Below are 14,008 nucleotides of genomic sequence, written 5' to 3' on the forward strand. Positions count from 1 at the left end.
CAGTTGTAGAAACCTGAATGAGCATAGGTATCATTAGCATCTTAAGCCACCTTGGGACAGAATTCTCCTTGTTAAAATTTCCTTTAACTTTCGAGTCTTATCCTTTGGAAGTGTATCTCTCTCCATGTGTCTCACTTTCTTTTCAGCTGGGCTATCTGAGATGTTCAACTCACTGTTAATAGGGTACTTTAGATACCTAATGTTTTTAACCTTTTGGCCAGCTCAAAAAATGCAACTGAATTAGACAATAAAGCCATAAGATATAGGAGCTGAAGCAGGCCATTTAGCTACTGGCTCACTCCACCATTCAATGATCAGATAATCCTCAGCTCCACTTTCCTGCTTTATCCCCATAACACTTGATTTCCTTAACAATTAGAAATCTATTTGTGACAGCCTTGAACATTCTTAATGACCCAACACTGACTGCTTTCTAAAATAATGAATTCCACAAATTCACTACACTCTGGGAGAAGAAGTTCCTCTTCATCTCTGTGTTAAATGCTCAACTCCTTACACCGAGATTATGCCCTCTGGTCCTAGACTCTCCTGTGTCAGGAAGCAACCTCACCACATCTATTCTGTCAAACCCCCTAAGAATTTAATATTTCAATAAAGGCCAACTCTCATTCTCCTAGATGCCAATGAGTACAGGCCCAACCTGCTCAATCTTTCTCATAAGAAAACACCTCCATTCAAGTAACTCCCTGAAAACAGGTTGCACAAATCAGACGGCTTGAAAGAGATGTTTCCTACAATAAAAAGTTATTTTTTAGGCTTGGTGTTTCTTCTGTCCATCTTATAGGTGGGTTGGTCACATGTTCAGTTGTTGAAACAATTTGCTTTTCACAAGGGATCATAATCCCGACAAACCAAGTTCATAAATGGCCCATCAATTCAACATAATACATAGTTGTTTTTTTCTCTCTCAAGAGCACATACATTGACGATCTAGGACAAAGACAGCCAATGTTGTAGATTCAGAAGATGCTACCAAAGGAGTCTTACTGCAGTGTTTCTTAAATATACCACACATTGCTGCCTCTAGACATTAGTGGTGGAAAGAATCAAAGTTTAAGTTGATGGATGGGGTGCCAATCAAACAGACGACTGTATAAGGTAAAAACAATGACTGCAGATGCTGGAAACCAGATTCTGGATTAGTGGTGCTGGAAGAGCAGAGCAGTTGAGGCAGCATCCAAGTAGCTTCGAAATCGACATTTCGGGCAAAAGCCCTTCATCAGGAATAAGGTGTCAATCTTTTTGTGTGTTGATAAAGCTGCATCCATGTAGGTTGGTGGGTGGGGGACTGTATTCTATCAGACTTCTGGCTTGTGCCTTGTGGCTGGTAAACAGGTTTTGGGGAGTCAAGAGATGAGCTATTGCTGCAGAATTTCCAGCCTCTGATCTGCTTATACCCATTTATCACTCCACCCTGGAGGGTCCCTGCCTCCATTCCTGATGAAGGGCTTTTGCCCGAAATGTGGATTTTCCTGCTCCTCAGATGCTGCCTGACCTGCTGTACTTTTCCAGCACCATTCTAATCTAGACTCTGGTTTCCAGCATCTGCAGTCCTCACTTTTGCCTTATGTAGTCAGAAGTCATATGATACCAAGTTATAGTCAAACAGGTTTATTTGAAATCACAAGATTTCAGAGTGCTGCTCCTTCATCAGGTAAAATAAACCTGTTGGACTATAACCCAGTGTCAAATGACTTCCAAATTTGTCCATCCCAGTCCAACACTGGTACCTCCACATCCTGCTTATGTAGTGACAGTTTTATATATAGTTGATTCAGACAATTTCTGTTCGGTGTGGGTAATTCAGTGATGGTAATGCCATTAAATGTCAAAGGATGGCAGGTGGATTCTCTCATGTTTAAGTATGGTCACTGCCTGGTATTCGTGTGGTGCAAGTTAGCACAAGCCTAATCGTTGTTCATATCTTGTTGCATATTTTCAGGGACTGATTCTGTCTCAAAAGAGATGTTGTTAGTCCTCAGCTGAAGTACTTGTACAGATTTACAAGGGACCTAAGGGGCAACTTTTTTCATGCAGAGGGATGTGCATGTATGGAATGAGCTGCCAGAGGAAGTGGTGGAGGTTGGCACAATTACGACATTTTAAAGGTGTCTGGATGGGTATATGAATAGGAAGGGTTCAAAGGGTTATGGGTCAACTGCTGACAAATAGGGCTAAATTTATTTAGGATATCTGGTCGGCATGGAAGAGTTGGTCCAAATGGTCTGTTTCTGTGCTGTATATCTCTATGACTCTATGGCTGTAATACAGTCCACCATCACATCTTCATGGGCAAAGGATTACTTCTGGATCAATGAATAGCGCAGTATTCTTGAACTGTTCTAGTCTGATAGGTTCATTACACTCTGAGTGCTGTTTCATGGGGAGTTCTAGGATTTTGACTCAGTAAGGATGAAGAAATGCTGATATTCCTAAATCAGATTATTGTATGACTTGGAGGAGAACTTGCATGTGGTGCCAATCCAGGCAATTGTTGCCTTGTTATTCAAGTCAGTGATTCTCAAACATTTTTTCCTGTGGCACTCCCTCGATCCTCGCCCAGCTGCTTTCACTTGCCACCTCAAAAAGCCTTTCAGAATTTATGTAAATAAACATATTTTTTCCTTATTCACTATATTTCACTTAATTTCAGTGCATTTACAAGGATTAATTTGTTTTATTTTATACCATAGGCAAATTATTCATTTGTGACTGAAAGAAAAATACAGACATTTTCATATTTTAAAAATCAATGCTACAAGAAAATTCATATATTTGAACCATTCTGTGACATAAAACCATGACATTAATCTTCTTAATAAAAGCAAATTATTGCGGATGCTGGAATCTGAAACCAAAAGAAAGCTGAAACCAGCTTTGACAAAGGGTTAGTTAGACTCGAAACGTCAGCTCTTTTCTCTCCTTACAGATGCTGCCAAATCTTCACATTAATCTTCTTCTTGGAAATGAATACATATTAATAGGCACATAGTAACAGTCACCTTGAATAATACTAAAATGAGAGATATGTTGTCAAAGCTTTCAGTCTTGCGCTCATCAGGACAATTTGCAGCATGTCACATTTCAAACAATCACAATTTATAACATAGGAAATATCCAATCTAATTGGCTGAGATAATGTCATGCAGAAAGCAAAATGGAACTACAAATTTCATGGGCAATTTGAGGAAGAACCAGCTTTGAACATGTTCCTTTTGTTTGCAGAGAACAGGTCCCTGCATATTAAAGCATGCAGGGAGTTTATTTTTAAATCCTTTATATTCAAAAATGGTCCCATTGGAGAGAAAATTGGAAAACAATGACACCACATTTCAGTAAAGTAGAGGAAGAGAAAACAGTGAGTTACAGCTTAAAAATCACACAACACCAGGTTATAGTCCAATAGGTTTACTTGGAAGCACACTAGCTTTCGGAGTGACACTCCTTCATCAGGTGATAGTCACAGCTTAGTGACAGCTTAGTTAGCCTAATTTCAGTTGTCGGAAAAATGGTGCAATTTATCAAGGAAAATTTAACAATACACTTAGAAAGGCATATTATGGATGATAACAATTCAACATGGTTTTAGTAAATTATGTTGGAACATATATTTTATTCATTCATAGGATGCTGGGCCATTGGCTATCATTGGCTGGGCCAACATTTATTGCCTATTCCCTGTGGCCGTTAAAAATACAGTTGTGAGCTGCTGCCTTGGCCTGTTACAGTTTATTTGCTGAAGCCTTATACGTCAATCCAGCCATCCCAGGTATCAACCTGGTATAAGGAGAAACTTGATCAGTTTGGTTTATATTTACTGGAGTTTAGAAGAATTGTTTGGGGGAAGGGTCTGTGGAATCTCAAAGAAATTCTAATAGGAGTACAAAGTTAAAAATCACACAACACCAGAATCAATCTAAACATCATGACATAGACAGAGAACACAGGGGGCCAACACCTTCAACATCTTCTCTAGCTAACATCAATTGTTACAGCTAACTTGAGAATGCAACCTTTAAAAAAGGTTTTGTGATTTACACATTAAAGAAGTGAAACTATCATGGTATTCGAACAGATGAAAGAATCAACAGACAATCTAGGTATATTTCAATGTATAATTTCAGTTACATCACACTAAATTTTTGCTATAAATTCTGTGCGTCACAACTGTGTCCTCCACAACCACCTGGTGAAGGAGCGGCGCTCCGAAAGCTAGTGTGCTTCCAATTAAACCTGTTGGACTACAACCTGGTGTTGTGTGATTTTTAACTTTGTACACCCCAGTCTAACACTGGCATCTCCAAATCATGACTAATAGGACAGAGTAAATGCAGGAAGGATGCTCCAGTTGAGCACGGAGTCCAAAACCCCGGGTCACAATCTTATACGAAATGGGGTTTAGGGCTGAGATGGAGAAAGCTCTTCACCCAGACAGTGATGAGCTGGTGAATTCTTAGTCACAGAAAGCAGTTGAGGTCAACATATTCAATGTTTTCAAGGAAGAGATAGATAATGCTCTTATGGTAAAGAGATCAAAGTGTATAGGGTAAAAGCAGAAACACGGAAATTAGCAAAATGAACAGCCATGATCATATTGAATTTCAAGCAGGCTCAGAGGGTTGAATGGCCTACTCCTTCTCCTACTTAGTATAATTCTCAATAGGTTGACCTGCAAAGCCTTTCTGAAGCCAGAGGAATATCCGGAATTTTGTGCAAGTGAGACTGAAGGAACAGAGATATATCTGTAAGTCAGGATGGTGAGAGACTTGGAAGGGTGCTTGCGGTGGTGGTGTCCTCATGTCTCTGTTGCCCTTGTTCTTCCAGATGGTAGTGGCTGTGGGTGTGGACAGCACGAAGGACCCCTGGCGAATTTCTGCCTATGCATCTTGTGGATGATACACACTGCTACCACTGTGTTTCAGTGGCAGAAGGAATGAATGTTTGTGGATGGGTTTTCAATAAAGTGGTCTGCTTTATCCTAGATAGTGTCAAGCTCCTTAAGGATTATTTATTAGCACTCATCAGTCTAACTACAGGTTAGATAAAGAGAAACCAGTGAATGCTTTTTACGTGTATTTCCAAACGGCATCCAATTTTGAGTCCCACAAAAGGTTAATAGCCAAGCTAAGGGCTGTAGGAGTTGGAGGTCATATATTAGAGGATTAGTTCACCAACTGAAAGCAGACAGTGGGCAGGCGGTGAGTAGTGGAATGCTATTAATAATCTATATTCATGACTTAGAAGAAGAGGCAGAGATTAATGTGTCTAGGTATCCTGGTTTGCTAAATTCCCTCAATTAGATGGGGCAATATGCCAACACAGAGAGACTGCAAAGTAAGAATATTTGATGTGAAAGGCCTTCTAAAAGGTGTGAAGCTTTTAAGCTTTGACTTTCAGAAAGAATTGGCTATGCTCATACAGAAAATCTGGATTCAGGTACAATAAGTAATTAGGAAGTCAAATGCTATGTTGTCTTTACTCCCAGGGGATTGAAGTACAGGAATAAAGGAGTCAAGTTACAATCACACAAGGTATTGGTAAGACAACATCTTGAGCCTCATTTCCTATAAGCTGTATGCTGCTGAGAAAGCCTGTGAACATGCCATCATTCTCCGCAGTATCAATTCCACTCTGGTTTAAATATAACATGTGTACAGATCTCAGAAGTCCTCACAGGAACAATTAAACAGAGGAAACATTGATGTGAAGTGCCATCTGTAATTTTGGTTTCCACATTTAAGAAAGAATATATTACATTGAAGGCAGTAAAGTGAAGGTGCACCAAACTGATGGGCGGCACGGTGGCACAGTGGTTAGCACTACTGCCTCACAGTGCCAGAGACCCGGGTTCAATTCCTGCCTCAGGCGACTGACTGTGTGGAGTTTGCACATTCTCCCTGTGTCTGCGTGGGGTTGCTCCGGTTTTCTCCCACAGTCCAAAAATGTGCAGGTTAGGTGAATTAGCCATGCTAAATTGCCCGTAGTGTTAGGGGCAGGGGTAAATGTAGGGGAATGGGTCTGGGTGGGTTGTGCTTCGGCGGGTCGGTGTGGACTTGTTGGGCTGAAGGGCCTGTTTCCACAATGTAAGTAATCTAATCTAATCTGATACATGGGAGGTGGGGTTGTCCTGCGATGTCACGTTGAGTAAAAGATTATAAGAATATCAATGTTTATGGTGACTTGTTCCTTGTATGGGAGAATAAGTCAATTTGTGTGACTTCATGTAGTGGGGCATGAGGTTCTTGGCTGTTCTCTCATGGCCTCAGCCATGGCATTACACATCAGAGTAAATCTGAACCAAGACAGACACCATTTAAGGGAAACTTTATGGCATGTACTGGGACAGTTTCCCAGAACAATATATTATAGATCCAACCAAGGATCAAGTTATTTTGGATTTAGTAAAGTGCAATTAAGTTGGTTTAATAAATAAGCTCAGAGTAAAAGATTCCTCAGAAACAATGAGAGTGAGAAATGTAGGTCAGAAACATTTGTTAAATTTGAATAAGAGTAATTACACAGGGATGAAGACAATGTTTGCTGGCATGGTCTGGAAAAAACATTTAGTAAAAAATACAGTTGATTAATAATGCCAGGCACTCAAGAAAAGTTTTATGATAAATGTATGTTAAGGATAGTACACATTGAAAGAAAAATGAATGAATGTGATAAAGATTAGGGGTGAGCTAGAGAATGGGGCAAGTTTTAAAATCCAACAGAAGGTGACTGAAAATATTAAAGATGGAGTAAGTAAACTTTGAGGGAAAACTAGAAAGCATGCAAAACAAATAGAAAGAGATTCTTTAAACATTTAAAAGAAACATCAAAGGTCAAAGTAAACATAGTTCTCTTAGAGAATGACATTGGGGTATTAATGGGGACCAGGAAATGGCATCGGAGTTAAATAAATACTTTGCATCAGTCTTCATGGCAGGAGACCTGAATGGCAATCCAAAGCTGCAAAATAAGCAAGTGGCAAAAGGGGGCGAGGAAATAAATACAAGTATTATCAATTATCATTTAAAAAAACTAGTTGGCCGAAAGGTTGTCAGGTCCCCTCGACCTAATGGAATGCATCCTAATATACTAAAGGAAACCGCTATGGATATAGTGGATACTCCGGTAATAATCTTCCAAGAATCCATATTCGCAAAACATTCCAGAGGGTTGGAAAACTGCCAGTGTAACATCCTTGTTCAAAAAGGGGAGGAGACAAAAACAGTTAATTAAAGGCCAGTTGGACTGACATTTGTCATCAGGAAAATGTTAGTGCTGGAGAAGTACAGCATGTCAGGCAGCATCCAAGGAGAGGAAAACCAACATTCCAGGCAAAAGCCCTTCATCAGGGCTCCTCGGATGCTGTCTGACCTGCTGTGCTTTTCCAGCACCACACTCTCAACTCTAATCTCCAGCATCTGCGGTCCTCACTCTCCTCACGGAAAATGTTAGAGTCTATTATAATGGATGCTTTGGTAGAGCACTTAGAAATATACACTATAAACAAGCAGAGTCAACATGAAGGGGAAATCATGCCTGACAAATATATTATAATTCTTTGAAAAGATAACTGGCAGGAGAGATAAAGGGGAAAATTGTTGATGTGATATATTTGGATTTCCAAAAAGTGTTTGATAACACATCGCACATAAAATTGAGAGCTTATGGTGTTGAAATATTGTATTAGCATTGACAGAGGGTTGAGAAAACAGATAGTTGTAATAAAGAGGGTATTTTCAGGATGGCAACCTGTAACTAATGGAGTGCCACAGGAATTTAGTGTGAGCGCCACAGTTCTGTACAATATATATTCATGTCTTGAATGACAGAAGTGAATATATTATCGCTATGTTTGAGGCTGACAGAAGGACTGATTAGGGATAGCCAACATGGCTTTGTGTGTGAGAAATCATGCGTCACAAATTTGATTGAGTTTTTTGAAAAAGTAACCAGATTGATGAGGGCAGAGCGGTAGGCGTGATCAAGATGGACTTCAGTAAGGTATTCGACAAGGTTCCCCATGGGAGACTGATTAGCAAGGTTAGATCTCATGGAGAACTAGCCATTTGGATACAGAACTGGCTCAAACATAGAAATCAAAGGGTGCTGGTGGAGGGTTGTTTTTCAGACTGGAGACCTGTGACCAGTGGAGTGCCACAAGGATCGGTGCTGAGTCCACTGCTTTTCAACATTTATATAAATGATTTGGATGTGAGCATAAGAGGTATAGTTAGTAAAATTGGAGGTGTAGTGGACAGTGAAGAAGGTTACCTCAGATTACAACGGAATCTTGATCAGATGAGTCAATGGGTTGAGGAGTGGCAGATGGAGTTTAATTTAGATAAATGCGAGGTGCTGCATTTTGGGAAAGCAAATCTTGGCAGGACTTATACACTTAATGGTAAGGTCCTGGGGAGTGTCGCTGAACAAAGAGACCTTGAAGTACAGGTTCATAGTTCCTTGAAAGTAGAGTTGTGGTTAAATAGGATAGTGAAGAAGGCGTTTGGTATGCTTTCCTTTATTGGTCATAGCATTGAGTACAGATGTTGGGAGATTATGTTGGGAGGTCGTGCTGTACAGGATATTGATTAGGCCACTTTTGCAATATTGCTTGCAATTCTGATCTCCTTCCTATCAGAAGGATGTTGTGAAACTTGAAAGGATGCTGGCAGGTGGGACTAAATTGGGTTGGGATATCTGGTCAGCATGGACGGGTTGGACTGAAGGGTCTGTTTCCATGCTGTACATCTCTAAGACTCTAACAATAGGTGAGACGACTAGTGGTGATGATTACATAGCAAGTTTATCAAGGAATATATACAGGTTAAGTGACTGGGAAAAAAAATTGGCAGATAGTATATAATGCGGAAAAATGTGAGTTAATGCGCTTTGTCAGAAAACACAGCAATAGAGGAAGAAGAGAGGAGCTGAATATTATTAAAATGGATAAAGATTATAAAAACTTGTAGCAGAGGAATTTGGTGAACTTATGCATAAACCAAAAAAACCTTGCATACAAGTTCAACAGGTATAGCGTATAAGGCAAATGGAATGTTGGTCAAAGAGAATAGAGTATAATAAAATAGTCTTGCTTAAACTATACTAGGTTCGAGTTAGATCACACTTAAAATACTGTTTTGGTTCTTATCTAAGCTGGAGCTGAAGCCTGTCCAGAGAAGATTCACTATGCTGATCCTGATACGGAGGGAATGTTTTATGAGGAAAGGTAGAGTAGGTTGGACTTGTACTCATTAGAGTATAGAAAAATGAAATGCAACCTTACTGAAACATTTAAGATTCTTGAGGAATTTGAAAGAGTTGATTCACCTTGTGGGAGAATCTGGGAAAAAGGGGCATAATCTCCGAATAAGATGCTGCCCATTTCAGACAGAGATGAGAAGGAATTTCTTCTTTCAGAGGGTAGTTAATATGTGGAATTCTTTACTGCACAGGTTCATATTTAAGAATCCAACACTCAACCTGCATGAATATGCCACTAACAGACTTCATCAGTAAATGTGTAGGGGTCTGCATGCCAAAGAAGTTAATCCGTGTGTTCCCCAACTGGAAACCATGGATGAACAACAACATCCACTTTGTACTGAAGTCCAGGTCTGAGGTGTTCAAGTCAGGTCACCCTGACCTATACAGGAAACCTAGATGCGATTGTCACTAAACTAGAGTCCCAGACTAACCAAATGAACACCCATCAACTGTGGCCAGGCTTACACGATAAAATGGGCTACAAAGTGAAGTTGAGTAGAATCGCTTACAACAATGTATCCCTCCCCAGTGAGCTATGTATATTCTGTGTTCATTTTGAACAGAAGGTCAGTGAAATTATGTCACCTGCCCAGATAGCCTCAGGTGCACTTGTACCGACAATCACTGTTGCAGATATCAGATCGGCCTTCTTGAGAGTGAACTCATGGAAATCAATTGGCCCAGATACAATCCCTGGCTGAGCACTCAGATCCTGCATGGACCAGCTGGCAGGAGTATTTTAGCCCTCCTTATCTTTTACCCCTTCTTACTACAATGTGAGGCTCCAACCTACTTCAAAAAGACCCACTACCATCCTGATGCCAAAGCAAAATCAGCCAACGCCCCTTAATAACTACCACCCAGTGGCTCTGACATACATCATTATGAAGTGCTTCGAAAGATTAGTTGTGGCACACGTCAGCTCCAGCCTCCCAATTCTCTTTATCCACTGCAAGTCGCCCATAATCACAATATGTCCACAGCAAATGCCATTTCCCTGGCCCTATACTCATCCCTGGAACATCTAATGAGCAAGGATCATATCAGACTTCTATTGATTGACTCTAGCTCTGCTTTAAACACTGCAATTCCAACAAAACTCATTTCCAAGCTTCGAGACCAGGACTCAGCACCCCCCCTGCAACTGGATTCGCGACTTCCTGATCCGCAGATCACAAGCAGTAAGGATAGGTGACACCTCCTCCACAATAGTCCTCAACCCAGTGTCCTGCAAAGCTGCATACTTAGCCCCTTACTATACTCCATATACACTCATGGTTGTGTGGCCAAATTTAGCTCTAACTCCATATACTAATTTGCTGATGATACCACCATAGTGGGTCAGATCTCAAACAACAATGGGACAGACAGGAAGGAGACAGTCAGCTTAGTGGCATGGTGTAAAGACAACAATCCCTCTCGCAATGTTAGCAACCTGTTTATAAAATCATAGGGGCATGGATAGGATAAACAGCCAAAGTCTTTTCCCTGGGGTGGGGGAGACCAGAACTGAAGGGGATAGGTTTAGAGTGAGAGGGGAAAAATATAAAATAGACCTAAGGGACAACTTTTTCACCAGAGGGTGGTTATGTACATAGAATGAGCTGCCAGATGAGGTAGTGGAGGCTAGTACAATTGCAACATTTAAAAGGCATCTGGATGGGTATATTAATGGGTTTGGAGGGAAATGGGCCAGGTGCTGGCATGTGGGACGAGATTGGGTTGGGATATCTGGTCGGCGTGGACGAGTTGGACTGAAGGGTCTGTTTCCGTGCTGTACATCTTTATGACTCTATGACTGTAAAATGAAGAAGTTGGCCATCAACATCAGGAAGGAGAGTGGAGTACACTCCCCAGTCTGTAGCAATGGTGCTGAGGTGGAGGTGATCGAGAGCTTCAGGTTCCTAGAAGTAAATATTACCAATAATTTATCCTGGTCCATCCACATTGACATTACAATCAAGAAAGCATACCAGTGCCTTTACTTCCTCAGAAGGCTAAGGAAAATTCAGCATGTCCACAATGACTCTTAGAATTTTTAAGAGATACAAAGCATCATAAAGTATCCTATCCAGCTTGGTATGGCAACTGCTTTTCCCAAGTCTGCAAGAAACTACAGGGAGTTGTGAACACAGCCTAGTCCATCACACAAACCAGTCTTCCATCCACTGACTTCATCTACACTTCCCACTGCCTCAGGGAAACAGCCAACATAATCAAAGACCCGTCCCCATTTATACTCTCTTCAACCCTCTTCCAGCGGGCAGAAGATGCAAAAGTTTGAAGATACATCCAAAGAGATTTAAGAACAGCTTCTTCCCTGCAGTTATCAGATTTGATATCAGCTGACCTCTCATACATTTATTAGAATTGATTTTTCTCTGCATCTTCTCTGTAGTTGTAACATTATATTCTGCATTCTGTTACCCTGATGTACTTATGTAAGGTATGATTTGTCTGGTTAGTACGCAAAACAATATTTTTCACTGTATCTTGGTACAGATGACAATAATAAATCAAATCAAATTAAATCAGATGGAGTTAGTAGAGATGAAACATGATTTAATTAAATGGGAGAGAAGACTTGAAGAGCTGATTGTATTCCTCCAATCTGTGTGCTGGAAATGTGCTTGGTGTGATTCGACGACTTGAACTGCACTAAGCTGTACATTCAGCACGTTTTGAATGTTTTATCCCTCAACCTATCATTGTATCTTTGACAAATTGGCTTTGCTCACAATATTTGCTCACGAATAACTAAGGCTGAAAACTCCAGCATCTGCAGTCCTCACTTTCTCCTATAACTAAGGCTGTCCCATTAAAGCCAAGTTTGAGTCACCCTCGTGCAGACAGACCTTAAGTAAGTCCAGAGTGCAATGTGAATCTAATTGATCTCTGCAGCGTGTTTGACACTTTTCATTCCAAATTGTACAGTGTATAGGCTCCGGTTTTGACAACTTTCACTGCCCAACTTTGCGTTCCCGACGGGCCAAGAGTTAAATTACAAAGGCACACTCCCATAGGCAGTATTGCCCCGCTGGGCCCTTCTGACCTGCACACCAGCTCCCCTGGCTTGATCGACGAATGCTGAGACTCACCATTTTGTTTTTGTTACCGTTCACGATCCAGAGGCCGTCCCCCGCACAAAAAGCCTCACGGATTCTCTGTGCTCCAACCCGCCGGGTACAGCAGGCGCGTCCTCAGTCACCATGACAACAATTCACTGTAACCAAGGCAGACATCTGAGGGGCAACAATAAGGAGGGTCAGTTCTGACCAATCAGACACCCAACCCATTCCAATTCTGGAGCAATAAACACAGACCCATTGTGGGGGTGGGGTGGAGTTTTGGGGACGGGGATCCTGGAGATCAAAAAGAGATTTCAACAAAGATGTGCAACAAAACATTTTTTTTCAAATGCAGGCTGGGTAGCAAGAATTAGGGTTAAAAGTTTTGTTTTATGCAGTAAGGCAGTTTATTTCCTCCTCCCCACCACCCCCCATTTCCTATGTCTTCTCCAACACAGATTCCTATGGGTTGTTTATTACCCCTTTTTGTAACTGAAAAGATTGATTGTTCCTCGTGTTCAATCGAAATAGTAACAACCCACAGGACGGTTTGGAAATGCCCCGTTGAAGGAAATATAGAAATTAAACAATGGTGTTTTCTCAAAAGATTAGGTTCAAAACCAAAGTTTGGGATTGATGTTAAGACCAATGGAGTGACTTGGAGTGGATTTTCAGAAACGGTTGGATGCAAATATCCCAATGTGCTGGAATCATTCAAGAAATATTGTTACTTTGCTGCAAAGAGGAAACAGCCTCTGGATGACTGAGTACAAACTCCACCGGAATGAACAGTCGCCAGTCTCATCCTCCACTGTACTTGGATCAGAGAACCTCAGCACATCCAGCCAATGAACATCGAACCACCTGGTTAATCCTTGCATGTAAGAAAGTGCTGCTCCTCTGACCATTTTATTTAGAGTGGATTAATGTTTGAATTCCTATTGACAGAAAGCCGTTGCCGATGCTGCTGACTTTAAAGGCATCGTACAGGGTTAGCTTTTGAATTTTGAAGTTGACTATGAATCTAGAGGTGGATTAGTGGTGCTGGAAGAGCACAGCAGTTCAGGCAGCATCCAACGAGCAGCGAGGATCAATCTGCAGTTCTATGTAATGGCATAGAAGTAAAGAACAGGAATTGATCACTTGGTCCCTTGAGCTTGCTTCCTCTACCATTCAATAAGATCACGATCTTCATCTAATTATCCCACAATCCCAGGTACTTCCCATAACCTTTCACTCCCTTACGTATCAAGAATGCAGTGCCTCTGCCGTAAAATTATTTAATATCCCTGCTTCCTCGCCTTTTGAGGAAGACAGTTTTGAAGGCTGAACTGTCTGTGAGAAAAATATACACCTCATCTCTGCTTTAAATGTGCAGCGCCTTATTTTAAACAGTAACATCTAGTCCTAGATTCTTCCACAAGGGAAAGTATTCTTTCAACATCCACCTTGTCGGGATTCCTCAGGATCTTTTATGTTGCAATCAAGTCATCTCTTACTCGTCTAAACTTCCAGAGATACAAGTCAAGCCTGTCCTACCTTTCCTCATAATACAATTGAAGAGTAACCTCCCTTTGTATTCAATTATCATAACGATACATGTCAACATTCTTAGCTTTCCTAATTAACTGCATGTATGCTAATCTTTGCAATTAATA

At 40.9% G+C, this 14,008-nt stretch overlaps 1 protein-coding gene across 1 annotated transcript in view; it reads right to left on the bottom strand.

The window, feature by feature from the left end:
• LOC140495995 (ufm1-specific protease 2-like) overlaps positions 1–12,510 on the bottom strand; it is an 81,958-nt gene extending 69,448 nt beyond the window's left edge. The window contains exon 1 of the mRNA XM_072595403.1: positions 12,381–12,510. Within this exon, the coding sequence (XP_072451504.1) occupies positions 12,381–12,383 (3 nt within the window). The 5' untranslated portion in view covers positions 12,384–12,510. The remainder of the gene's footprint in view (positions 1–12,380) is intronic.
• Positions 12,511–14,008: the final 1,498 nt, after the last annotated feature.

This window comes from Chiloscyllium punctatum, chromosome 2 (genome assembly GCF_047496795.1).
Source record: "Chiloscyllium punctatum isolate Juve2018m chromosome 2, sChiPun1.3, whole genome shotgun sequence".
NCBI classification, from domain to species: Eukaryota; Metazoa; Chordata; class Chondrichthyes; order Orectolobiformes; family Hemiscylliidae; genus Chiloscyllium; species Chiloscyllium punctatum.